The sequence below is a fragment of the Plecotus auritus genome (genome assembly GCF_963455305.1).
Source record: "Plecotus auritus genome assembly, chromosome: 4".
Lineage (NCBI taxonomy): Eukaryota > Metazoa > Chordata > Mammalia > Chiroptera > Vespertilionidae > Plecotus > Plecotus auritus.
In genome coordinates, this window is record NC_137775.1 from 1,108,496 (window position 1) to 1,133,564 (window position 25,069).

Consider the following 25,069-nt stretch of genomic DNA (forward strand, 5'->3'; position numbering starts at 1 on the left):
GGAGCCCTGGCCACCTGCAGACGGGGTCTCCACGCAGCTCTCGCCGGGGCCTCGGCTCCTGGCCACGTGGGGCCCGGCCGCCGAGGCCCCGTGATTCCGGTCCCGTTCCCGCTCCCCTCTCAGCTGCGCTGGCAAAGCACCAGGAACTGGGTGCTGAACCGGGACATGCAGGGCGTCCCTCTGGGGCGGCGGAGGCTGAGGGCACGGGCGGGCAGGGCCGGGCCGCCCCTTAGAAGGACACCCGTTGTGTGGGATGGGACCACCCTTCTCCAGAGGGACCTCATCTTAAGAAATTACACCTACAGCCCAGCCGGCGGGGCTCAGGGGCTGAGCGTCGACCTAGGAACCAGGAGGTCGCGGTTCAATTCCCGGTCGGGGCACAGGCCCGGGTTGCGGGCTCCATCCCCAGTGGGGGGCGTGCAGGAGGCAGCGATCCGTGATTCTCTCTCATCACTGATGTTTCTACCCAAACCGCATGACCGTGATAAGCTCGGGGGAAAGGTCACCCGGGCGAGGCCCCGCTTTCCGGCATGCCCCTCGCGGGGTGCTGGGGGCTCTCCACCTGGTGACCTTCTGTCGTGGCCACGGTCCCCTCTGCTCACATCCGACCGCCACCACACAGGGACGCTCTTAAATCAGCACAAAGGGGACTCTCCTGTGGAGTCAGCTCTCCTTTTGGTTTGCTTTTGCTCTAAATACGAAGTATCTGGGATTTTGGCTATTTTTTAAAATTTAGTGGGTTGTTTTTTGTGTTTTTGTTTGTTTTGTTTTTGCTAATAAACTAGATTTCTCAGTGATTTTTTAAAAATATATTTTTATTAATTTTTTACAGAGAGGAATGGAGAGGGATAGAGAGTTAGAAACATCGATGAGAGAGAAACATCGATCAGCCGCCTCCTGCACACCCCCTACTGGGTATGTGCCTGCAACCAAGGTACATGCCCTTGACCGGAATCGAACCCGGGACCCTTCAGTCCGCAGGCCGACGCTCTATCCACTGAGCCACACCGGCCAGGGCAGATGTGTGTATGAGTGATTTTTATAAAGATGAAAAAGACAAAGGGATTGATCATGTTCGGAGGCAGGAAGCCATTTTCCGAGATGCTTTTCTCAAAGTGAAGGGCATTTGCTCCATACGTGAGGCCGGCCAGAAGGAACAACGGGGCTGCATTAGCCGTGAGCTCTGTTCCCCCCGAGGGACGAAGGGGTCAGAGCAGCTCCCTGGGGAGCGAGAGCGTCTCCACACGCCTTTCACTGTGAGGCAGACGTGGGGTGAGGAAGAAGACAAAAGAAGAAAAGGGAGTTTCCCCGGAAAACTGTGCTCTGAGGGTCCCCCCGTCAGACCCCAGAGGGCGTCCCGATGAGGCAGCCCCCCAGGACTTCCTCCCGCCTGCCACCCGGGCGCCTGGGTGTTCTCCTCTGGGAAGTGGGTGTGAGCCCACGCTAGGTGGGAAGGCAAGGGAGGAAGCCGGCGGTCACGCGGCCCTCTTCCCGGATCCCGGTGAGCGTTGAGTCCCGTTGTTTGAATGAAGACCCTTCCCCCAACCCTGGTCCTGCCTTCGCAGGTCGGGAGCGGGCGGGTTAACCCGCACTGCCTGTCCACGCTCCCTCCCGAGAACGACGCCGCGGCCCCGGCACCAGGACCGAGGCCAGAGCTCTGCCCGCCAGCCCGGCTCCTGGGGACGAGACCCCCGCCGGGCTCCCAGTCCTCGGCCCCCACGGGCCTCGGGCCACGCTCCTCCCGCCGCTGGACTGATGCTTGGGTTGCGGGGCGGGCCGAGGCCGCTCCTGCCGCCCCTCAGCGGCGAAGCGGGGACACGGGGAGCGGCTCCGGGGCACCTGGCCGCTCGCCTTCCTGCCTGGCCCCCTCCTGAGCGGGGCTAAAGGGGGTCGTGCGGGTTAGAGGAGCCCTTGGCAAAGGAAGGGAGGGTGTGTGTGTGTGTGTGTGTGTGTGTGTGTGTGTGTGTGAATGTCTATGCACATGTGTGTGAATGTGCATATATGTGTATGTGTGTGTGAGTGGGTGTGCATGTATGTATCTGAATGTGTGTGTATTTGTGCATGTGTTGTGTGTAAGCATGTGTGTGAGAGTGTGTGAGCATGTAAGTGTGTGTGTGTGAGAGTGTGTGTTTGTGAGCATGTAAGTGTGTGTGTGAATGTCTATTCACACGTGTGTGTATGAATGTGTGTATATGTGTATGTGTGTGTGAGTGGGTGTGCATGTGTCTGAATGTGTGTGTATTTGTGCATGTGTTATGTGTAAGCATGTGTGTGTGAGAGCGTGTGTGTGTGAGTGTGTGTGTGTGAGCATGTAAGTGTGTGTGTGTGAGAGAGAGTGTGTGTGTGAATGTCTATGCACACATGTGTGTATGAGTGTGTGAATGGGTGTGCATGCGTGTGTCTGAATGTGTGTGTATTTGTGCATGTGTTGTGTGTAAGCATGTGTGTGTGAGAGCATGTAAGTGTGTGTGAGAGCATGTGTGTGTGAGCATGTAGTGTGTGTGTGTGTGAGTGTGTGTGTGTGTGTGAGAGTGTGTGTGTGAGCATGTAGTGTGTGTGTATGTGAGAGAGAGAGTGTGCGTGCGTGTGCGTGCACTCTGGGAGGGAGAAGGGCCGAGCCTGCAGCAGGGCCCCTCCCTCCTCCCGCCCCTCCCCCAGCCCTTGGTTGCTAGGCAGTTTCTATGGCAGCAGCATCCTCAGACCCAACTCTCACCCCTCCTTCAGAGCCAAGTAAGGTAAAATAGTGGGGGGGGGGGTGTCTGGGGGGGAGGGACAGGGACCCGACCGGATGCTGCCAGCCCGGCGTGCACTCACCAAGTCGCAGCAGGGTCTCCAGCTGCGGCTCCTTCTCCTCCTCCTGCCGCCCGCCCGGGAGGAGCAGGGAGCCGGGGAGCCGGGAGCAGCAGCGGCCGCGGCCACGGCCAGGAGCCTGGGGTGGCGGGAGAGGACGCACCCGCTCTCAGCCATATTGAGGACCCCAGGCTCGCTGCCCACCCGGGCCCCCAGCCTGCGGGCCCACTCTGCCGTCAGCTCTGACGTCCTGGGCCCCGCCGAGCCGCCTGCCCCTGTCTCCTCCCGCCCCTCAGCACTCGGCCAGAGGGAAAGTTTGTCAACATGCCGATCGCTCAGCTGCTGGAGCTATGGAAGAAGATCGAGGTGGAGCCCATGGAGAGCGAGGTGCGTACGGAGGAGGGGGGTCCCTCCTCAGCGTCGGGGAGGACCCTGCCGTAGCCAACGGGGGTGTGTGCCACCGCGGGCTCAGGCGTCAGCGAGGGGCCGCCTGTGGCAGGGACCCGGGTACTCAGCGTGCACAGAGGTGCGCACTGCGTTACCAACGTGCATGTGCATACACAGACACACACGTGAACACCACGTACGTGTGCACACACCCGCTCACAGCACGGGGTGCGGTGCAAACGTGTTTGTGGACCAGTGAATGGGAGACAGCGTTGCTCGGAGCCCACTCAGCCCGCCTCTCAGCCCTCGTGTTGCCCGGTTACCGCATCCTGGGTTTTCCCTCAACAAGTGGCCCCGAAGGAGAAAACTCCTCTTGCTGCAGGGAAGGGGGCGGCAGAGGCAGGGACGGGGCTGTTCCCTAAGGAGCAGGGCCTGAGGCTGTGCCGGCTCACGGGTGCAGAGGGGCCGCGGCGGGGGCCGAGGATGCGGGGTGGGGCGGGACGGCCAGATCAGCGGCATCGGGGCCAGCGCTGGCTGGGGCGGGGGGGGGGGGCGGGGGGCGCCTGCCCAGGGATTGGATGTGCTCAGTGTGCATTGCAGACGGCCAGCAGACACGCTTCCAGGAGGAGAGGTCCCCGAAGTCACTGACACCGACCACCCGAATCACCCGGCAGGCCCCCCGTGCTGCCGACAGCCACTCACCCCCCTGCGCTTCAAAACGGCTAATTTTAGTCCCTGGCTGAATCTCCACAAAATCCCAGCTCTAACTTTTGCCTTATTTCCTACACCCACCAACGTGCCTCTACATTTAATTCTTACTATTTTAAATGGCTTATACACGCACTAGTATATACTCCCTATATTAACATAGTCACGCAACATGATTTCAAGCGGAATGAGAGGTTCTGTTTTAGAGGAGAAGTCACCAGCTTATATTTACTATTGTTTGGGGGGGGCAGGCTCCCCAAATAGCTGGGCACACACGGAGGTTTCCGCAGAGGCGGGGAGCGCGGCCCGTGCTGAGCCTGCTTCCGGGTGGACGGCGTGACAGGCTGAGGGAGAGGCTCCCCGTCGGAGGGAGGCGGCACGGCCCTCACTGGGGGGACTGTCTGCGCGTGGCGACAGCGACGGCGACAGCGGGTCCTTAGACGGAGCCCGACACCCACAGGGGCCGCTCAGCCCACTGCTGAAGGGGATGGAAGGCGCTGAGTTAGGGGTCGGGTCCTCGCTGTGTCTGGGTGCTGCCTGAAGCCTCTGCCCTCCGCACGGTGTGTGTTGGGGTGCAGGCCCCGCGTCGGCCCTGGAGCCGCCGGCCCGGGAGGGAGGCCCTGCACAGGGAGGCTTGGCCTCGGGACGGAGGCAGGAGTGAGGGGAGGCTCCGGAAACCTCCCCGGGTCTCGGGGCTGGCGTGACTGCCCCTGATGGAAGCTTGAGAGCAGCTGGTGGTTTTAATGTTTTTATCTTATTTCCTTATTTATTGTTAATCCTCACCCAAGGATACTTTTCCCATGGATTATTTTAGAGAGAGCGAAAGGGTGGGGGACAGAGTGAAACATGGATGCGAGAGAGACACAAAGATGGGTTGCCTCCCACACGTGCCCCAACCAGGGCCAACGATGGAGCCTGCAGTCCAGGTACGCGCCCTTGGCCGGAACAGAACCCGGGACCCTTCAGTCCATAGGCCGACGTCCTATGCACTGAGCCACACCGGCCAGGGCCGTGTTTTTAAAGATGGACTGGATATGGGCCTGCAGTGAACACACCCCCTTTAAGCATCTGTCGCGCCCCCCGGAAGCGTCCGAAGCCGAGCTGACGGGCGGCTCTGCCTGCCCCCCCTCCCCCACTGGAGGGCGGGCGTTGAGTGCTGGAGGCTGATGTGCAGCCACACCTTGGAGCGCGGGGTCCCGGGGGAATGCCGAGGGCTCCCGGAGTGAGGGCCTCAGCGCAGAGCCCCCAGGCGGATGCTGTGTCGCGTGATGTCAGTGCATCCCGCCAGGTCTCCAGGCCGTCCGTGCTGCTGCAGCCCTGACTGCAGAGTGGGGGAGCGGAGGCTCAGGCCCGGCGATTTGCCCGAGGTCCCTGAGCCGCGAGCAGAGACCGCCCCCTGCAGAAGTTCTCCCCCAGATTCAGTTCCTCCTCGGAGCGGAGCCGGGGTGGGGGGCCCTCCCAGCAAAGGGGGCCTTCCACACCCTGCCCCGTCGCCCCCGTGCCTCCACGCCGCCCCGCCTGCCGGCAGGTGCATCAGTCACCCGGCTGCTCCCATCCAGCCCGATTGGCCAGTCTGGTCATGTGCACTCGTGGCTTTAACCGTCTCTGCCCCCCCTGCGGCCTGTCCCGGGGAGGGCGCATCTGGGCATCTGGGCACGAGGCACGCTCAGGGGCAGTGACTCAGGGGAAGGGCGTGGGCGCCCAGGTTCGCAGGCTGACGGGTGTCCGGTGAGCCCTCTGGGTCGGCACCGGCGCGACGCTGCTCATCATCACACCGCCTGCTGACGGCCGCCCTGTGTGTCTCTCCCCAGACCCCCGAGGAGGACATGGCCCTGGACTCCGCGCCCACCACGGACGCAGACGCAGACGCAGACGCAGACGCCGCCGCGGAAGAAGTAACTACACGCGTTTCATTACAGGGCGCCTTGCGGGAGGGGTGTTGAAGGTGACAGCCCTGAGTCGTTACCTGGGTGTGCGCGGCCTTTTTATTTATTTAATTTTTTAAAATATATTTTTATTGATTTCAGAGAGGAAGGGAGAGGGGGAGAGAGAGAGAGAGAAACATCAATGATGAGAGGGAATCATTGATTGGCTGCCTCCTGCACGCCCCCTACTGGGGATCGAGCCCGCAACCCGGGCATGTGCCCTTGATCGGAATCGAATCTGGGACCCTTCAGCCCACAGGCCGACGCTCTATCCACAGAGCCAAAACGGCCAGGGCTGCGCAGGCTTTTTAAAGAGGAGTGGCCTGTGTTTTAATAGCACAGGTGTGAGGACTCAGGGGGACACAGGTGTGAGGACTCAGGGGGACACAGGTGTGAGGACTCAGGGTACACAGGTGTGAGGACTCAGGGTACACAGGTGTGAGGACTCAGGGGGACACAGGTGTGAGGACTCAGGGGCACACAGGTGTGAGGACTCAGGGGGACACAGGTGTGAGGACTCAGGGGGACACAGGTGTGAGGACTCAGGGGGACACAGGTGTGAGGACTCAGGGGGATACAGGTGTGAGGACTCAGGGGCACACAGGTGTGAGGACTCAGGGGGACACAGGTGTGAGGACTCAGGGGGACACAGGTGTGAGGACTCAGGGCACACAGGTGTGAGGACTCAGGGGGACACAGGTGTGAGGACTCAGGGCACACAGGTGTGAGGACTCAGGGGCACACAGGTGTGAGGACTCAGGGGCACACAGGTGTGAGGACTCAGGGGGACACAGGTGTGAGGACTCAGGGGGACACAGGTGTGAGGACTCAGGGCACACAGGTGTGAGGACTCAGGGGGACACAGGTGTGAGGACTCAGGGGCACACAGGTGTGAGGACTCAGGGGCACACAGGTGTGAGGACTCAGGGGCACACAGGTGTGAGGACTCAGGGGCACACAGGTGTGAGGACTCAGGGGGACACAGGTGTGAGGACTCAGGGGACACAGGAGAGGCACGTCTCTCACTCCTGGGGGGTCTGAGGGGGAGCCCCCCGCCTGCCCGGGGATGTAGGAGCAGCGGAGAGGCGTGAGTGCCCGGCGGGCACAGCCCGGGCAGCGGGAGGGCTCAGGGTCAGGGGCCGCTCCCCATGGCAATGCCCGGGCCGCCTGCAGAAGGGAGGGACCGCAAGTGGAGACAGAGCTGGACGCTGCCAGGAGGGTGGCGTCCTGTGGGGAGAGAAGTGGAGGCAGAGAGAGCCGGAGCCGTGGGGACAATGGGGCATGTGGCCTCGCTGGGGTCACGGGGAGCCGTGGTGCCCGGCGTTGTCTGCGGGAGCGTGGACGTGAGAACTCCAAGTGCAAAGCTGCGTCGAGGCTGCAGGAAAGGGATCGTCTTTCTGTCGCTGGTAAAGAATTCCTTCAAGGCAGCGGGCACCACGGGCCAGGGACAGGCAGGTCGGGAGACACAGTGACCCCGTGGCTCAGCCGTGCCCCACAGGGCACCGGAGGCTGTGAGCTGTGCGAGTCCGTCGGCTTTTAGACCAGCTGCGGGGCAGCGTCGGCCGGAGGGCGGGCCAGGAGCGGCCGGGTCTGCAGACCGTCCACCCTTCGCTTAGTCCCGTGGTCGGCAAACTGCGGCTCGCGAGCCACATGCGGCTCTTTGGCCCCTTGAGTGTGGCTCTTCCACAAAATACCACAGCCTGGGGCGAGTCTATTTTGAAGAAGTGGCGTCAGAAGAAGTTTAAGTTTAAAAAATGTGGCTCTCCAAAGAAATGTCAATCGTTGTGCTGTTGATAGTTGGCTCTGTTGACTAAGGAGTTTGCCGACCACTGGCTTAGTCTAAATGCACACGCAGCAGTTCCCATTCTGAGCTCCGTGCCACCGGATCTGTGGTCACGGGACACCCGTGTCGGCTAAATTAAGCCGAGCACAGGCTCCTGTCCTCGCCGGCTGCCCTTCAGCGTTGGTGGCCGAGCCGGAGCGCCATGGAGCTGGCCCGGCCCCGGGCTGCGGCCGCTGCCTGTTCGCAGCAGAGCCTGCCCACACGACCCCCTGGCCCGGCCACGCCCTGCATTCCCGGGGTGGTGGTGGGGGGCCCCACGGGGTGAGAGGGCAAACATCGAGCCAGTGGCTTCCCGGAGAGATGGCGCTTCACTCCACACCTGCCCGAGCAGGTGCCTGAGGAGGCCCCTGTGGATGGACAGGCCCGAGGCCCGGGTCTCGGAGGAGCCCAGCACAGCCGTCCCCTTAGAGCCACTCGCTGGGCATTCGCGGGGACCTTGGTTCTCGGGCGCAGATGAACGGCTGTTTAGCAGGCGGCCCAGGAGGCGGCTGGGTGGCGGCCAGAACGGGCGTGTGGACTGTTCGTTCGGGGGCTGCCGATCGGCAGCAGGGGGTCGTGTGGGCAGCTGTGCTCCAAGGTGCTCACCCCACATGGGAGGGTTCATTAGCCTGCGGGGGGGCGGGGGGCGGTGCAGTTTCAGGGACGGGGACGAGCAGGGCCGGAGGTGGACGCGTGTTCGGGGCTGGGCCATTTCCGAGGCGTGGACGCCGCCCCAGACCCTCACCTCTCACCGTCGGAATGGAAGCTCCGGTCCCGGTCTTTCGGGCGCACGGGGGACTTGTAGGCGCATCGCTGATGTCGCGGGACGGCCGTGGAAAGCGTGGGGGCTTGTGTGTGCGGTTCCGGGCTGCGTGCCGGCGGTGCTTATTCGGAAAGGCCCCTTTGCCAGCGGCAGAGACGGGTCCGGAAAGCCAGTCTCAGCACTGCGTGGTCCACTCTCCTTCCTGTGGTCCTGGGCGTTTCCTGTCCTGAAAGGCCTTCTCGGGGTCGATGGCGAGACCCCGGTGTGTCCATGGCAGCACAGACCCCGGTGTGTCCGTGGCAGCGCGGACCCCAGTGTGTCCACGGCAGCACAGACCCCGGTGTGTCCGTGGCAGCACAGACCCCGGTGTGTCCGTGGCAGCACAGACCCCGGTGTGTCCGTGGCAGCACAGACCCCGGTGTGTCCGTGGCAGCACAGACCTGGTGTGGGGGGCGGCGCCTCCTGACGTCAGCCCCGGGGAAGGGCCCGCGGGGACCGCCTCGGGGACGGGAGACACTGCCCGGCGAGGGAGGATGCTGGAAGAGGCGGCTCAGCTGCCCGGTGCCTGGTGCCTCCTCGGGGCCGGTGGGCCGTGGGAGGGTCCTGGGCAGGAGGCTCTGTGCCCCGAGCACCTGTGACCTTCCGTGACCTTCCGTGACCCGCGTCCTGACTTTGTGAATGAGGCCTGAGCCCCTGGGGGAGCGAGACACGGAGCAAGGCCAGGGAAGAGGTTGGGGCGCACGGGGAGCCCCCTGCACGAGGGGAGAACAGCCCAGGGTCGGCCTCAGAGCCTCAGGCCAACGTCACGGCCCAGGGGGGCCTCCCAGGCCAGGCCGAGCCCCTGGGCCCACGCCCCCTGCAGAGTCCCACGTGTCACCTCTCACCCACCCGTGCGGCCACCAGACAGTCTCATCGTCCCCTAAGGAGAGAAGGCAGCGGACCGAAGGGAGGACTCCTCCGAGCTGGCAGAGCGTCCGGCGCGACGCCTCACAGCTCCCGGAGGGCGGGGTCCAGCCCCGCAGCCGCCTGCGTGTGCAGCGAGCACGCAGGCCCTTCCCCACCGGCTCACGGCTGACTCCGGAAGCAGAGCCGCCCCGGGGGCTGCAGGCCCTGTCCCCAGCGCACGGCAGCGGCTGTCGGAGCCCAAAGGGCGAGTTCGGGATTTGGGGCGCCTGTGTTTGGACCGCAGGGAGGGCAGCGCTGTGCTGCCACCGGGGGACACCTGATGTGGTGCAATAGACCCCACCTGCTCGCGAGATGCCGGTTCTCGCCCCGTCCTTCCTGACGCCGCGCTGGGAGGGGCTGCTACCCCGCTCTGTGTCTCGGGAGGGGAAACTGAAGGGGCCAAGGCGCGCAGGGGGCGCAGCAGAGAACCAGCTAGTCGTTCCAAACGACAGCCTTTCCAAGGACCTGTTTCCCAGGCTCGCTGTCCCCGACGGCCGTGCAGGCGGCGGCTTGCGGTGGGACCAGGGCTCACGCGTCAGGTGGGTCCTTCCCTCCGGGCCTCAGGCGGCGCGATGGGGTGACGGGGACCGATGGGCCCTGGGCGGCCCCCCCACCCCATGCGGTGTCTCCCGCCCACGTGTCCTCCCCGCACGCAGCGGAGACCCCAGCCCTGCCTCTCCAGGGGCTGCGTGGACCCCCCGACCCCTGTCCCCGGGATTCGCTCTCCTTTACTCCGAGGAAAATACAACGTCCTTCCTTTTTTATGGGAACAAAAATCCGGAAGGGCGTCAGCGCCGTCGGTCACTCACGGCGGGAGGCCTGTCGCCTCGCAGGACCATCAAGTTCCTCCACAACCCCAGGCTTCCTTCCTCTGAGTCCCACGTGTCAGGGAAGCGGTTGGGGTGCACGGGGAGCCCCCTGAATGAGGGGAGAACAAAACCTCCTCCTCTAGTTTCAGGACTGGGGCACGGCGTGAGCGAGGACCTACGAGTTTTCTGTGTGGGTTTTCCTCCGTGGAAATGCCGCCTGTGGGTGCCTGTGGGTGCACGGGGCCGGGGCGGGGGGCGGGGAGGCTGCCGCTGTGGCCCTCGGATACTTGAAGTAAGAAAAGCGAAACAAACAGCCTCTCGCCCCCTCGCACAGACGCGGCCGTTTGCGTGAGTCATGACAGTCTTTGAGGGAATCATTGAAACACCTTTAATCTTTTTTAAAAAACATGTATTTTTATGGATTTCAGAGAGGGAGGGAGAGGGAGAGAGAAACATCCATGATGAGAGAGAACCATGGATCGGCTGCCTCCTGCACACCCCACACTGGGGGTGGAGCCCACAACCTGGGCATGTGCCCTCGATGGAATCGAACCTGGGACCCTTCACTCCACAGGCCGACGCTCTATCCATGGAGCCACACCGGCCAGGGCCATTGAAACACACGTTTCCCGAGATTGTGCCAAGCACAGCTGGCGTGCACCGTCTCCCCTCCGCTCCCGTAACGAGGGCCGCTCAGCCCCAGCCACCCCTCACCCGCCGTCGCACAGGCCACAGAGCGCACCGTATGACGTTACACCCGAAGAGCAAGGTCGGGCTCGGTCCCGTGAGGGGGTAGTTCCAGAAGCGTGCAGTGAGCACCTGCTTTAGGCTTTCAGACTCAGGAAGGAGACACGGGGCCTGTCCAGGCGGCCCCACAGGTCCTGCCCTGCCCCCGGCTCCCTCCCACACCTCCACGAAGGCCTGTGACAAGGACACGTGCGGGCGTGTGGCCCCCCCATCCTCCTCCCCCAGATTCTAAGCTGCTGCGTGAGCCCCTCTCGTTTTCCTCCGGCCCACCCTCCGCCGGCTCCCACCTGCTCCCCCCTCCCCAGGTGGGCGGACCCCGCCCCAGCACCGCCGAGGGGTGTCCTGTGAGACCAGGTTCACCTGGTTGCCCTGCTCTCTGCCGGGCTCAAGGCCAGTTCTGACCTTGCCGATGACCTTGCCGATGACCTTGCCGATGACCTTGCCGATGACCTTGCCGATGGCCTGGCTCTTGTTGACAATGTGCCCGGGTTCCTACAGCCTGAGCGGAACCTTGTCCGCTTGCGTGGACCCGTGACCGTCCAGGCTCCCTCCTGCAGGCGCACTCGGCTCTCCCGGGAGGAGCACCGGAAGCGGCCTTGGAGCTGAGTCACAAGCAGCTCGAGTTTCAGGTTTGATTGTTGCTTTTTTGTCTTTTCCCGACTGTCACGCGGTTGGAGTCTCACACCGCGTGGAAATGCTTCAGATCAGCTTCTCCCCCCTAATGGTCTGCGTCGTCTCTCCAGAGCTTTCCATGGCTGGCAGCCCCTCTTTTAAGCGATGAGTCAGATTCATCGTCTGGATGCGTGTGTCACGCCTGTTAAGTGCTCTGCGTCTCCGCGTCTGTGTGGGCTGCGTCGTCCCGGCTGGGGGGCTGAGAGCAGTCACCACACCGTCACGTTCCTCCTCAACACGCAGCCCACACGGACCGCTGCCGTCCCCGCTCGGGGCCCGGCTGCGTCCCCACGGGGAGCCCGGGCACCTCGGAGCCCCCACACCCCTGCCCCTCACTTGGCGGGGACGGCGGTGGAGGGGGTGGTGACACCCTCTCGGTTTGCAGGAACGAAATGAGGTGGATCTGTGAGACTTGGGGGAGGTGGTCTGCTCACAAGCAGACCCAGATCACAGGCTCATTGCCCACCCCCGAGAGCACTTGGTTCTAGTGTGCGTTTGCCGGCGATGCCTGTACCTCTCAACTGCATCTGCAGCGCGGAGACCCCCCCTGGGCCCCCCACTCGGCTCCCAAGCTCAGGGGGGCGGGTCTCGGGGCGGCCACCGCACGCTGGGGTGAGTCCGTGGCGGAGCACTCTGCAATCACACGTCACGTGTGCCTCGTCCACACTCGTCTCAGCCCAGCCAGCCTGTAGGGACAAGAGTGCCCCCCTCCCCGTGTCCGTGCTCACGCCTCGGTCGCCTGCAGCCTGCGGCCCCTCCTGATAAAACGCTGTGTTGTGCTGCGTCCGCAGAGTCAGGGTAGAGGCCCTGAGTTTCCCTGCGGGAGGTTTCAGGCAGAGAGGAGTGATTTAAAATGGTGTTCCTCAACTAGCAATGAACAGTACACGTTTAACTTCGTAACTGGTTCGTTAGAGTGGAAATAATCGGAGGCTCTCATTAGTGGGCTAATTGTTTTTCGTTAAGGAGGCATTTAGTCTCCTAGGACACATGCACTTGGAAATACTTCTCAGGCACAATTGCCTTCCGAGAGACGAGGTTTCCCGGGATGCACGCAAAGTCCAAGGCCAGCAGCCAGCCCGTCCTGGAGTCCCCGAGACAAACCCTCCATGTTCCCGGCAGAGACACACAGTCACGCGTCGGTGACAGGCCAGGCGTCCGGGGTGAAGCGTGGGCTGGCAGGAAGGTGAACGTTTCTGACCTGCTCTCTCCTGTTGAACAGCCCACGGCAAAGCACTTGGCTTGCTCAAGGCTTCGCTTTCAATGCCGTCGACACAGCGAGGAATCCAACCACGATGTGAACCAAGGTGAAACCACAGAACACGGGCCTCGGCGCAGAGGCATTGAGCTCGGAGTCGGGTTGGGACGGAGAAAGGAAATCGGGGAACGCTTCGGGGAGAAACGGGCATCCGAGGAGGGCCTCTGCAGGAGAGAGAGGAGTTGGCCGGGCGTGAGGGTGGTGTGGGAGGGGTGGCGTGGCCCGAGGTGGAAGAAGCGGGGCCGTGTTACAGACATAAACATCTAAACCAGCCGTGGGCAAACTACGGCCCGCGGGCCGGATCCGGCTGTTCTATCCGGTTCTCTTGCTCTCCCCTCCGCTCTTTTACTTTGAATTTATATTAGTTCACACAAACACTCCATCCATGCTTTTGTTCCGGCCCTCCGGTCCAGTTTAAGAACCCATGGTGGCCCTCGAGTCAAAAAGTTTGCCCACCGCTGATAAACGGTATATGAAGGGGTCTAGAAGGCGGGAGGCTGGGATTCAGGGGGACTACAAGAGGAGGTTTTTTTCTGTTGCCTGGATTAGCCTTGTGAAAAGGGGGACAGAGCTAGGTGCAGAGAACCCACAGAAGAAGCAAGTGACCCGTCGTCATATTCATCGAGCACCTTTCGCCGTCCTCCGAGGAGGCCACAGCCTCCCCGGCATCGTCTTCAAAACCCCGAAAGCTCTCTCCTGGGCGGGGTGCTCGTGGAAGTGAGTCTCCCACAGCTGCTTCCCGGTAGGATCTACACTTTGGTTTGAATTCACTGCTTTTATTTGTAGATGAAAATTAAGAGAAATAGGCCAACACCAGACCCTGTCCATGGTCCTGAACCTTCGCCCGGACTAAGCCTTCTGCGGCCGTTCCGGACGTATTCCGCCAGCCTTCCTTCTGAGTTCCTTCCTTTGCTGTCAGCTCCTCTCCAGTCCTGTGGGCGTGGACACTCCGCAGCCCGCACGGCCTTCCCGAAGTGTCCGTCCCCTTCGTCGACTGGCCCGTGTCCTGGGAAGAAGAGACAGGGATGGGACCTGCAGCCAGGCCTGCTCTCAGCGAGATGTCTGTCTCCTTTCGTGCTCCGACATCTTCCCAGGCTGCGTGGTACCTGCAGGTTCCAGGTCCCGGCGGGAAAACACCACCACGGGAGGGTGCGACACGGCCCCACAGTTCAGCACTTGGACAAAGTACATGTTCGTCTCTTCCACGTCGCAGCCAACGAAGTCGTGGGTGAGCAGCCTTCCCTGGCTCAGCCCTTCAACCTGGTAACCCCACAATCCCCGTCCCCCCGCCTCCCTGGTCCCACGTCAACCAGGGGGACGCGAAGGAGATGAAACATTTTCTAGACGGTGGGCTGGTGGCTGCAGAACAATTTTTTAAAAATATATTTTTATTGATTTCAGAGAGGAAAGGAGAGGGAGAGGGAGAGAGAGATCGAAACATCCGTGATGAGAGAGAATCACTGGTTGGCTGCCCCCTGCACGCCCCCCACTGGGGATCAAGCCCCGAACCTGGGTATAGGCCCTTGACCAGAATCGAACCCAGGACCCTTCAGTCCGCAGGCCGACGCTCTATCCACGGGGCCACAGCAGCGAGGGCTGCAGAGCAGTTTCTAATTCCTGCTCCATCCTCCTAACAATGATGCTTGGTCACTATTTCTTCAATAGACCGTGTACAAGAAGCAGCTCCCCTGAGCTCGCTCCTCTCCCTGCCTCCCACAGAGCGCCGTCCCGCACGCATCCCGGCATTAATGGATTTGAGGGGAAGCATTAGCACGCCTGCGAATACTAATGAGCAATTGGAAAGGAAGACGCGCGTCTCCTCCGCCTGATTTCCAGATTCACTCTTAGAAACATGTTCCCTTTGTTCCTTGCCGGCTAATCCAGCCACATTTTAAAATGGTTCTTGATTGTAATTGGTGTCTCAATCTTCTTAAGAACATTCGGTGCCTTTCCAAGTGGTGTCCCAATAAGATGATCCTGGTGCAGTTCGAAGTTTTAAGCATAAAACCATTCAGATCTTTGGAAAAACTTCAAATATGTTTATTATGGCAAAATGTGTGCACACGCCTGGCTGGTGTGGCTCAGTGGTTGAATGTTGACCTATGAACCAGGAGGTCATGGTTCAATTCCTAGTCAAGGGCACATGCCTGGGTTGTGGGCTCCATCCCCAGTGGGGGGCGTGCAGGAGGCAGCCGATCAATGATCCTCTCTCCTCATTGATGTTTCCATCTCTCTCTCCCTCTCCCTTCCTCTCTGAAATCAATAAAAACATATTTTTTAAAAAAAAAACACACACACACAGAAAACAACAAAATGTGTGTGCCCCAGTGACAGGGAATTAGTCAGGACGATGGGTCAGCCAGCTGCTGCTGAATGCCAGATGCATGTAAGGTGTCAGCCATCATTGGGGTTCAGGGCAACCGGCCCAAACCCCCCACGTGAAGGAGCTGGCGGAAGAGGAAGCGGAAACCTAGGCTGGTTATTCCCGGGAGCATAGCGGCTGCGCGGTGCCGTTGTAACGCCCTTCCTGTAGAGAGAAACAGTTACCCAGGGGCTTCTTTACCGTCAAAGTAAACCTCCTCCCCGACACGCCATGTGCCGGCCTGAGTGCCCCCCGCCCCGAAGATGCCTTATAGCCCCAGCCCAGGCCCCGAGGGTGGGCCCTGTTTGTAAAAACAGTTCCAGTCGGGACCTGGCTGAGTCCCTGAGGGAGGCCTTCATTCACCGTGACGGGGTCCTTGTGTGAAGAGAGAGGCAGAGGCAGAGGCCACAGGGCGTGAGGAAGGGGTTGGCGTGAGGGCTCGCTGCCCCAGGAGCCGGAGACGATGAAGGGGCACCCACAGGTTTCGGGGAGGAGGCCCTGCCCACACCCGGTCCACCTCCCGCCTCCAGGAATCCAGGGGGTTGTGAGCCCCGGTGTGGCCCTGGGTCCTGCAGCCCTGGGCGCCGACACGGTGCCTTCCAGAGGTTCTCGGCATGATGCCGAGCAGGCCGACTCCTGTCTCCCGCTTGGCGTAGGGCAGACCACGCTGGTCTCAGCGGCGCCTTCTTGGGGCCGAGGGCGGCTGTCTCTGCGGGTCCAGGTCTAGGTCCGGGTCCAGGTCCAGCCCTCCCCTCGGGCCCTGGAGCTGCCCACAGAGACGCAGAGGGTCTCGGGTTCAAGTTCTTTGGAAACAAAGCCGAGGAGGCCATTCCCTCTGAATCGTGAATGCCTTTCCGCTGGGGCCAGGTTCTGGCTTTTGCGGGAGACTGGGTGCGGCTCGGTGTTGGGTCGCTGGGTTCACACCTGCCAACGCTCCTGCGCGTGTTCTTGGTGAGGAATCGGTGAAGCCGAAGGGCGCGACCACGCGAGGCTGTTAAGTGGATCTGCTCATGACATCCCCCGAGAGCCTGCAAGCAGGGTTTACGTCTTTAACGTTGTTCATGAAATGAGGCAGGAATACCTGACGTTGCAGGAAAGGGGACTCAGACCTGCCGGGGAAGGTTCTGGAATCGGATCACTGAGCTGTTCCTGTGGACAGTCAGTGGAGGGGGGGCACCAGGCATTCAGCACCCTTGTGTTGAGGGTACTCTCTGAGCACTGCTGCATGAGCTGAGGGCTAAAGGGAAAGCTGGGGGGCCGAGGGGGGGAGGGGGGGACCGAGGGGGGGAGGTGGGGGCCGCGGGGGGGAGGTGGGGACCGAGGGGGGGAGGTGGGGGCTGTGGGGGGGAAGGGGACCGAGGGGGGGAGGTGGGGGCTGTGGGGGGGAGGAGGCCAAGGGGGGGAGGTGGGGGCCGTGGGGGGGAGGGGGGCCGAGGGGGGGAGGTGAGGGCTGTGGGGGGGAGGGGGCCGAGGGGGGAGGTGGGGGCCGTGGCAGGGAGGGGGGCCGAGGGTGAGAGGTGGGGGCTGTGGGGGGAAGGGAGGGTCGTGGGGGGAAGGGGGGGCCATGGGGGGGAGGCAGGCAGCGGGACTGTGCTCAGCCCCCCATAACCCCCTGAGCGAGGTGCTGAGGTGCCCGAGGCGACTTTGGAGCAACAGGAGACGGAGCGAGCGCGTTGGGATCCGTGATTCTCCCGGGAAGGCACTGCTCCTCTCCGGAGCCTTTGTTCCGCGTGAGGACCTGATCCAGGAGAACGGGGTCACAGGACTGCATTTCTGACTGTGACCCTGGAGCGGTTCCCGGCGGCGTCCCCACCCCGTTGCTCAGCCCTGGGAGGGGCCCGAGGCGAGTCCACGGCTGACCGGGACTCGGAATCTGCTAGAATGGGTTCCGCAGGCCCCTCATCTGCGGTTTTGCCTCCACGGTCTCAGTTACCTGAGCTACAGACGTTTCAGATTCCGTGCCATTCTGCGCGCGCAGCCTGCGGAAATCCCTCGCTGGGTCCGGCGTCTCCACCCCGCAGGCCCGCTGCTTCGTCGCTTCGTGGTGTCTCGGAGGCTGGACCTCCCGTCACAGCACCTGTGCTCATGCGTGGGCTCAGGTCGCCCTCATTTTATTTAACCAGAGGCTCGCTGCACAAAATTCATGCACTTGTGGGGGGGGCGGTCCCCTCAGCCTGGCCTGCACCCTCTCACAGTCCGGGAACCCTCAGGGGATGTCCGCCCATGGGGAGCGGGCCTAAGCCGGCAGGCGGACATCCTTAGCGCTGCTGCGGAGGTGCGAGAGGCTCCCGCCACCACCGCCACTGTGCTCGCCAGCCGTGAGCCCGGCTCCTGGCTGAGTGGCGCTCTCCCTGTGGGAGTGACTGACCACCAGGGGGGCAGCTCCTGTGTGGAGCATCTGTCCCCTGGTGGCCAGTGTGCATCATAGCGACCCATAGTTCCACCGTTTGGTCAATTTGCATATTAGCCTTTTATTATCTATACTAGAGGCCCAGTGCACGAAATTCGTGCACAGGACAGGGGTGTCCCTCAGCCCAGCCTGCACCCTCTCCAATCTGGGACCCCTCGAGGGCTGTCCAACTGCCCGTTTAGGCCCGATTTCAGTAGGATCGGGCCTAAACAGGCAGTCGGACATCCCTCTCACAATCCAGGACTGCTGGCTCCCACTGCTCGCCTGCCTGCCTTCCTGATTGCCCCTAACCACTTGTGCCTGCCAGCCTGATCACCCCCTAACCACTCCCCTGACAGCCTGATTGATGCCTAACTGCTCCCCTGCCAGCCTAATTGCCCCTAACTACCCTCCCCTGCAGGCCTGGTCGCCCCCAACTTCCCTCATCTACTGGCCTGATTGCCCACAACTGCCCTCCCTTGCAGGCCTGGTCCCTCCCAACTGCCCTCCCCTGCTGGCCATCTTGTGGCAGCCATCTTGTGTCCACATGAAGTCAGTCATCTTTGACCACATGGGGGCAGCCATCTTGTGTGTTGGAGTGATGGTCAATTTGCATATTACTCTTTTATTAGATAGGATAGAGGCCTGGTGCACAGGTGGGGGCCAGCTGGTTTGCCCTGAAGGGTGTTCCGGATCAGGGTTGGGGTTTCCCTTGGGGGGTGGGGCGGCCTGGCCGAGGGGCCTGTGGTGGTTTGCAGGCTGGCCACACACCCCCCCCACCGGCGACCCAAGTGGAGGCCCTGGTATCTGGGATTTATTTATCTTCTATAATTGAAACTTTGTAGCCTTGAGCAGAGCCAAGACTCCTGCTTGCTCCATGGCTGCAGCCATTTTTGTTGGGATTTATTTATCTTCTATAATTGAAACTTAGTAGCTTTGAGTGGAGTCCATGGCCGGCCAGGGCAGGTGGAAAGCTTGGCTTCCTCCATTGCTGGGGAAACCCAAGCCTCCTGCTCTCTCCATGGCCGCAGCCATCTTAGTTGGGTTAATTTGCATACTTGCTCCTGATTGGCTGGTGGGTGTGGCTTGTAGGTGTAGTGGAAGTACTGTCAATTTGCATATTACTCTTTTATTAGATAGGATATATAAAAGCCTAATATGCTAAGTGTCTGACCGAGCGGTGGACTGACTGGTTGCTGTGACGTTCACCGACCACCAGGGGGCAGATGCTCTGACCAGTAGATTAGCTTGCTGCTGGGGTCCGGCCAATCAGGACTGGGTGAGACAGGGCCAGACATGCCCTGGAGCCCTCCCGCGTTCTCTCCCCAGCCACCGGCCCAATCGGGACTGGGCGAGATGGCCTTGATCAGCCCCGATCGCAGGCCAGGCAGAGGAACCCCATCTGTGCATGAATGCATGCACCGGGCCTCTAGGATAGTATAACAGCCCCGAAGCGAGGAGAGGGTGCTGGCGATTCGTACATGCCCACGGGAAGCGTCCAGTTATGTGTGTGCTTAAGAAAAAACACAGTATCCAGGGTTCAGTCCTAGCCACGGGTTCGGGCATCCATGGAGTCCTTGGAACGTCTCCCCGTGGATAAGGGGGGTCTGCCATCCTGGCCACTCCCAGGGGGGCAGCGGAGGAGGTGTGTTTCTTTTCGATAATACCGTCTCAGGAGGAGCCGGGAATACGCGAGCCTCTGCCGGCTGAGGGCCTGTGCGCACTTCCTTCTGTGAGTCCCTATTGATCCTCTTCTGTCATTCACCGCTGAGCGTCCCAGGAGCTGTGCCTGTAGCCCACGCATGCTTCCTTTGGTCACTCGTGTCCAAGGAAAATGACTTTCGTCTCCCACAGGGGGCGCCAGAGAACGCGCATGCACAGATGCCTAATGGCTTTGTAGAATTTTGCGTGAGACTGGAGACATCGACGCCCCGCTCACTGCTGGTGGGGTGTGGGATGGCTCTGTTGCTGCGGAGAAGAATCTAGCAGCTCCTCAAGAAAGTCAAACATATGACCCTTAGAACCGGGGGTCGGGGGGAGCTGCCTCCGGACACCCCATTCTGGTCGTGGCCTGGCCCCCACGGAGACTGGTCACCCGCTCTTGGCCTGCTTTCCCTGGAGAAGACACAGGTCATAATCCGGGACCAGCCAGCGGCCGAAGGAGCGGCTTTCTTGATGGATGCTGTAAATCACCTACGGGTCCCTGGGAGGTTAAGTATCCAGGCAGCGCTGACAGATCCAGGCGCCCTGGGAGAGGGTGAAGGGTGTGAGAGGGGGAGGGGAGAGGGAGGGGAGAGGGAGAGGGAAGAGGGAAAGGGGGGGACAGGGAAGGGAGGGGAGGTGAGAGGGACAGGGGAGAGGGGAGAGGAGAGAGGGGGAAGGGGAGAGGGAAGAGGGGAGAGGGAGGAGACGGGGAGGGGAGGGGGGAGGGGGAGGTGAGAGGGGAGAGGGAGGAGACAGGGGAGGGGAGGGGGAGGGGGAGGTGAGTGGGGAGAGGGAGGGGACGGGGAGAGCAGGGGAGAGGGAGAGGGGGAGGGAAGAGTGGAGAGGGGAGAGGAGGGAGGGGGAGGGGAGAGGGAGAGGGGAGGGAGAGGGAAGAGGGAAAGGGTGGGGACTGGGAAAGGAGGGGAGGTGAGAGTTACAGGGGAGAGGGGAGAGGAGAGAGGGGGGAGGGAAGAGGGGAGAGCAAGGAGACAGGGGAGGGGAGGGGGAAGGGGGAGGTGAGAGGGGAGAAGGAGGGGACAGGGGAGAGCAGGGGAGAGGGAGAGGGGGAGGAGGACCTTGGAGGGAGAGGCAAGGATGGCAAACAGGGGCACCTCCCTTACAGTCTGGGCCCCGCATGGAATTGGCATTTTGTTCTGCATCCCGAGGCCTCAGGGCACAGAGGCCTGGCCTCCTCCTCCGCAGCAGCAGCCGGGGAAGGTCCCGGCGGTGTGTCCTCTGCTGCCCCCTCCTGGCGGACTTGGTGAGGTTTGGGAGGGAGCGGCGGCCTGGGCTCTGGGGCGGGTGGACACATACACTCTGGGGGGTGCTGTGAGCCTCCCCGTGTGGGTGGGTGGCGTGGGGTGGGGTAGGTGGGTGGGGTGCGGTGGGCTGGGTGTGCCTGCCAGAGCCCCACCATCCAAAGACACATGTAAAGAATCCACACTGCAGAGAAAGGTCTGGAAAAACCCAACGTCTTGAACGATTTTTAATGTCTCCATGGCTTCACCGTGGCAGCGTGGGAGGCTGATCTGAGGCCTCCTTATGCAGAGGAAGTAGCGGGGCTGCGAGTCCGCGGGGAGGTGGGGGGGGGGTGGTCCGGCCGGTCCTCATTCCTGCTCAGCGGCGCCACCTGCTGGCCCTCCTTTGCGTCTCACCCTCACCAGCCACAGGTGGTAACCCGGTGGGAAAGGAGGAGTGAGGTCTCTTCAGACACCTGGAGGGCCGCGTGCTAACGGCTCCCAGGGAGGACACAGAGGAGGTGTCCCCACAGAGGGGAGAGCTCCTGGGGTCCGGCCGGCCGCTGCCCGCCCCCCCTTCCCGCCGGTGCTGCCCCAGGTCGCAAACCAGGACCCCAGGCTGGGGCTGCCCTGTGGGGTGCAGACTCGGCTCGAACCCTGTGGCTGCGTGGCTGTTGTCCTGAGCGCGTGCAGAGGGTGGGCGGATGGAGCCTTCGCGCTCCTGCAGCTGGACGAGCATCCTACACAGGATGGCACGCGAGAAGGGCCCCCCAGACGGGCCAGGGCTGTGGTGGAGCACGGGGCCTGGGGGTTGGACGGGCGGCGCGGGGGCTGAGCTCTGAGGTTAGCGATGGGGACACCGTCGCTTCCTTTGGCGAGTGTCCGGTTGCACAAAGCCCTGCCAGTTCCCTTCTGGGCGCCCGAAGAAGCTTCCTGAGCCAGTCCCGGTGCCGGCACCATGTGGAGGTTCATGTTCAGAAGCAGGAGGTTCCCGGGCCTGGTGCGTGCCCCGAGCTGCCCGCAGCTGCCACCTGCTCGCCGCACCGCGTCCCGACTGACAGCTTCTCTCCGCCTTCTGCCTCCGCAGGGCCAGTGTGACTCCGCCTCGCGGGAGCCGCGGGCCGCGCCTGCCCAGGTAAGACGCCCTCCGGGGTTTGCTTTTCTCTCCTGGAAAACGAGTTGGTAGAGAAAGAGTTAGGCGCAAAGCCTTCTCTCCGATGGTTTGGTTTCCCCCCTGCCCGAGGCCGCAGGAAGAATGGGGCCCGCACAGCGCCGTTTAAGCTGCAAGCCCCGCCTGCCGCCCGCCCGTGTGCCATGTGCGGCCTGGGGGACGAGGCGCCCTGCTTTCTGGGAGGGCTGTTTACTCTGCGATGGGGACCCCAGGGAGGCCACACGCGGGGTGTTCTGAAAGGTATCCCCACTCGGAGTGATGGTGAAGCCGTGCTGGTTAACGTGCAGGTCACTGTATAAAATGTAGAGGCATCTACCGAGATGAATAGTTTTTTTTTATCAACACCTGTTTTCAAACGGATGCGCGCTCTGGTCCGGTGCTGCTGCTGACACGAAGCCGTGGGCTCGCAGACGTCAGGAACCGTCCTGCTCAGTGTCTGTGAGGCCCCACTTCACCGACTGTTGCTGGTTTCGTCCGTACACGTTAGCTGTGTGCACTAGTAACCCCATAAAAAGGCCTAGTGGCACTTTAGGGTACATTCTCCTTGTTCGTGGCTTAATCTGGCTTCACCCATATTTCAAATCAATGAAACCTGAAAAGGAGCGAAAATTAAGTGAGTTACCAGCTGTTAACGTGCGGATGCATTTTGGGGGGCACCCTGTATAAAGCTCTATGTGCCGTGTTCTTTCAAACACCTCTTAGATGCTTTTCAAACGGCAAGAGAGACGTGAGAGTGAGACGAAGCTGGGATGTGGGCCGCCCTGCTGCGTCTGCCCGCCCCAGGTGGCTCCCAGGTGGTGGGTGATGGCCCCCAGGTGGCCCCCAGGTGGTGGGTGATGGCCACCAGGTGGCCCCCAGGTGGTGGGTGATGGCCCCCAGTTGGCCCCCAGGTGGTGGGTGGTGGCCCCCAGGTGGCCCCCAGGTAGTGGGTGATGGCCCCCAGGTGGCCCCCAGGTGGCGGGTGGTGGCCCCCAGGTGGCCCCCAGGTGGTGGGTGATGGCCCCCAGGTGGCCCCCAGGTGGTGGGTGATGGCCCCCAGGTGGCTCCCAGGTGGTGGGTGATGGCCCCCAGGTGGCTTCCAGGTGGCGGGTGATGGCCCCCAGGTGGCCCCCAGGTGGCGCCCAGGTGGTGGGTGATGGCCCCCAGGTGGCCCCCAGGTGGTGGGTGATGGCCCCCAGGTGGCCCCCAGGTGGTGGGTGATGGCCCCCAGGTGGCCCCCAGGTGGTGGGTGATGGCCCCCAGGTGGCCCCCAGGTGGCGGGTGGTGGCCCCCAGGTGGCCCCCAGGTGGCGGGTGGTGGCCCCCAGGTGGCCCCCTGGTGGCGGGTGGTGGCCCCCAGGTGGCCCCCAGGTGGCGGGTGGTGGCCCCCAGGTGGCGCCCAGGTGGTGGGTGATGGCCCCCAGGTGGCCCCCAGGTGGCGCCCAGGTGGTGGGTGATGGCCCGCAGGTGGCCCCCAGGTGGCCCCCACGTGGTGGGTGATGGCCCCCAGGTGGCGCCCAGGTGGTGGGTGATGGCCCCCAGGTGGCCCCCAGGTGGCGCCCAGGTGGCGGGTGGTGGCCCCCAGCTGTACCAGCCTCCTGCGTGGCAAGTCCAGGTTCCCATCGGTAGCTTTCCCGGGAGTTAGGCCTGGAATGGATCCTTGGAGACGGAGGCAGATTTCTGGAAGTATTTCAAGCAGCCGTGCGGGTCGGAGGGTAACGTTACAGACAAGAAGTCTTATCAGGTGGTTTTGGGGTGTCTCCTTTCTTCAGGCTCCCACAGTCCCGTGGGCAGCGTGCTTCCTGCACGGGGACTGCCTGGCTGAATGGCACGCAGGTGTGGCAGGTACGCGGTCCCGGTTCACTGCGGTTAGCATGTGAACGCATGAACCTGCCTCCGGTTCATACTAAACAGCCACACACCTCGCTTTCTGCGCATTTGGCAGCTTCCTAGTAGCTCCACGCCGGCCGGGGAAGGTGGGGCCGCCCTGTGGCCATGCAGGCAGGGGCCGCCCGGGGACGCCATGGGCTCCTTGGCCACTCACCGTGGGCTTTGAGTCCCGAGGGCTGCAGAGGCCGGCCCAGACGTGACCACACAGGATGATGTGCCCCATGCACGCGTGCCGCTGCCTGCCCGCCGTCGGGTGTGCGTGTGCGTGTGCGTGTGCGTGTGTGTGGATGTCGTTTTAATTCTTAGTAATTTGTGAAGCAATCTGTTCTTTTGCAAGATAACTGTGCTTGGCCTCGAGTCCTTTTTCTTTTTAATTCATATATTTTTATTGATTTCAGAGAAGAAGGGAGGGGGAGAGAGGGAAACATCCATGATGAGAGAGAATCATAAATCGGCTGCCTCCTGCACGCCCCGCACTGGGGATCGAGCCTGCAACTCGGGCCTGTGTCCTGCCTGGGAATCGCACCGTGACCTCCTGGTTCAACCACTGAGCCACACCGGCCAGGCGGCCTCGGGTCTTTCAAACAAGTAGGAGATGCGTTTGTGTTCTCATCTGGGGGTGACTCGTGGCGCCCCACCCTCCCCTCCCGTGTGGGCAGCATTTTCTGAAGGACGGTCTTGGGGGAGTGAGCTGTGGGGGGTTCTGGGCGGGGCCCAAGGGGGCAGGAAACGGCTTCTGGTCGGGTTTCTTTCTCGGCCGCAGGGTGTGAGCAGTTGGTTCTGACCCCGGAGGTGGTGGCCCCCAGACGGCAGCACAGCCCCCCCACAGGGGCCGACACACGCGAGAGACCGCTTCCAAGGTGTCTCCTTTCTAGGACTGTTTGGAAGCTGCGTGAGCCCAGATTGTCATGACGATCTCTCGGGCACCACATGAAAGGCTCCTCCGGCCGCTGTCACCATGGCAACATCCAGTCCACGTACTTACATGTACCTGCACTTAAAGCCCATGGAAAGGGAAAGGTCTCTATGGCGAAGCTGCCGGATCTGACACAAGCCAGCCAGCCAGCCAGGGCCCAGGGCCCGTCCGCTCTGCCGAGGCCTTTCCCAGGCCCGGCCTGGCCAATGCCTTTGCGCCTCGGGGAGCGCGCCTCCAGGGCGGTGGGGTCACTGGATACTGAGCGCCTCTGACTGCAGGGCCGGCTCGCGCAGCCCGCCGACCCTCCCGCTCTGTCCCGGGCACACGGCACCCGGCGGGGAGCGAGTGGCCGGCGAGCGGGAGGAAGGGGAAGATGGCGAATCGGGGGGAACCTTTTCCGAGCTTTCCCCTGGCTTGTGCTCATCCTACCCAGATAGTCTCCCGGGAGGAAGACCAGCCTCGGCTCCCGGAGGCCAGGACCAGGCCAGGAGGGAGGCCCCGCTCTGAGCGCCCTCACCGGCGGCTCCTGCTCGCAGAGAGCTCCGGGGCGCTGCGGTTGGAGAGGTGCTCGTGGGTCGTTGCTCAGCCCTGGGGTGTC

The 25,069-nt window shown here is 62.4% G+C and overlaps 1 protein-coding gene across 5 annotated transcripts in view; it reads left to right on the plus strand.

The window, feature by feature from the left end:
• Positions 1-2,719: 2,719 nt before the first annotated feature.
• The window catches only part of RPS6KA2 (ribosomal protein S6 kinase A2), a 131,485-nt gene continuing 109,135 nt past the window's right edge, over positions 2,720-25,069 (plus strand). Inside the window, exons 1-4 of one of the 5 annotated variants that reach the window (XM_080664451.1) lie at positions 2,720-2,735; positions 3,087-3,177; positions 5,697-5,780; positions 21,604-21,651. In XM_080664451.1, the coding sequence (XP_080520577.1) occupies positions 3,115-3,177; positions 5,697-5,780; positions 21,604-21,651 (195 nt within the window). In that variant the 5' untranslated portion in view covers positions 2,720-2,735; positions 3,087-3,114. Of the gene's footprint in view, positions 2,736-2,831; positions 3,178-5,696; positions 5,781-21,412; positions 21,517-21,603; positions 21,652-25,069 lie in introns of those variants that run through there. The other 4 variants (XM_080664452.1, XM_080664453.1, XM_080664454.1 and 1 more) reach the window with 4 other exon arrangements.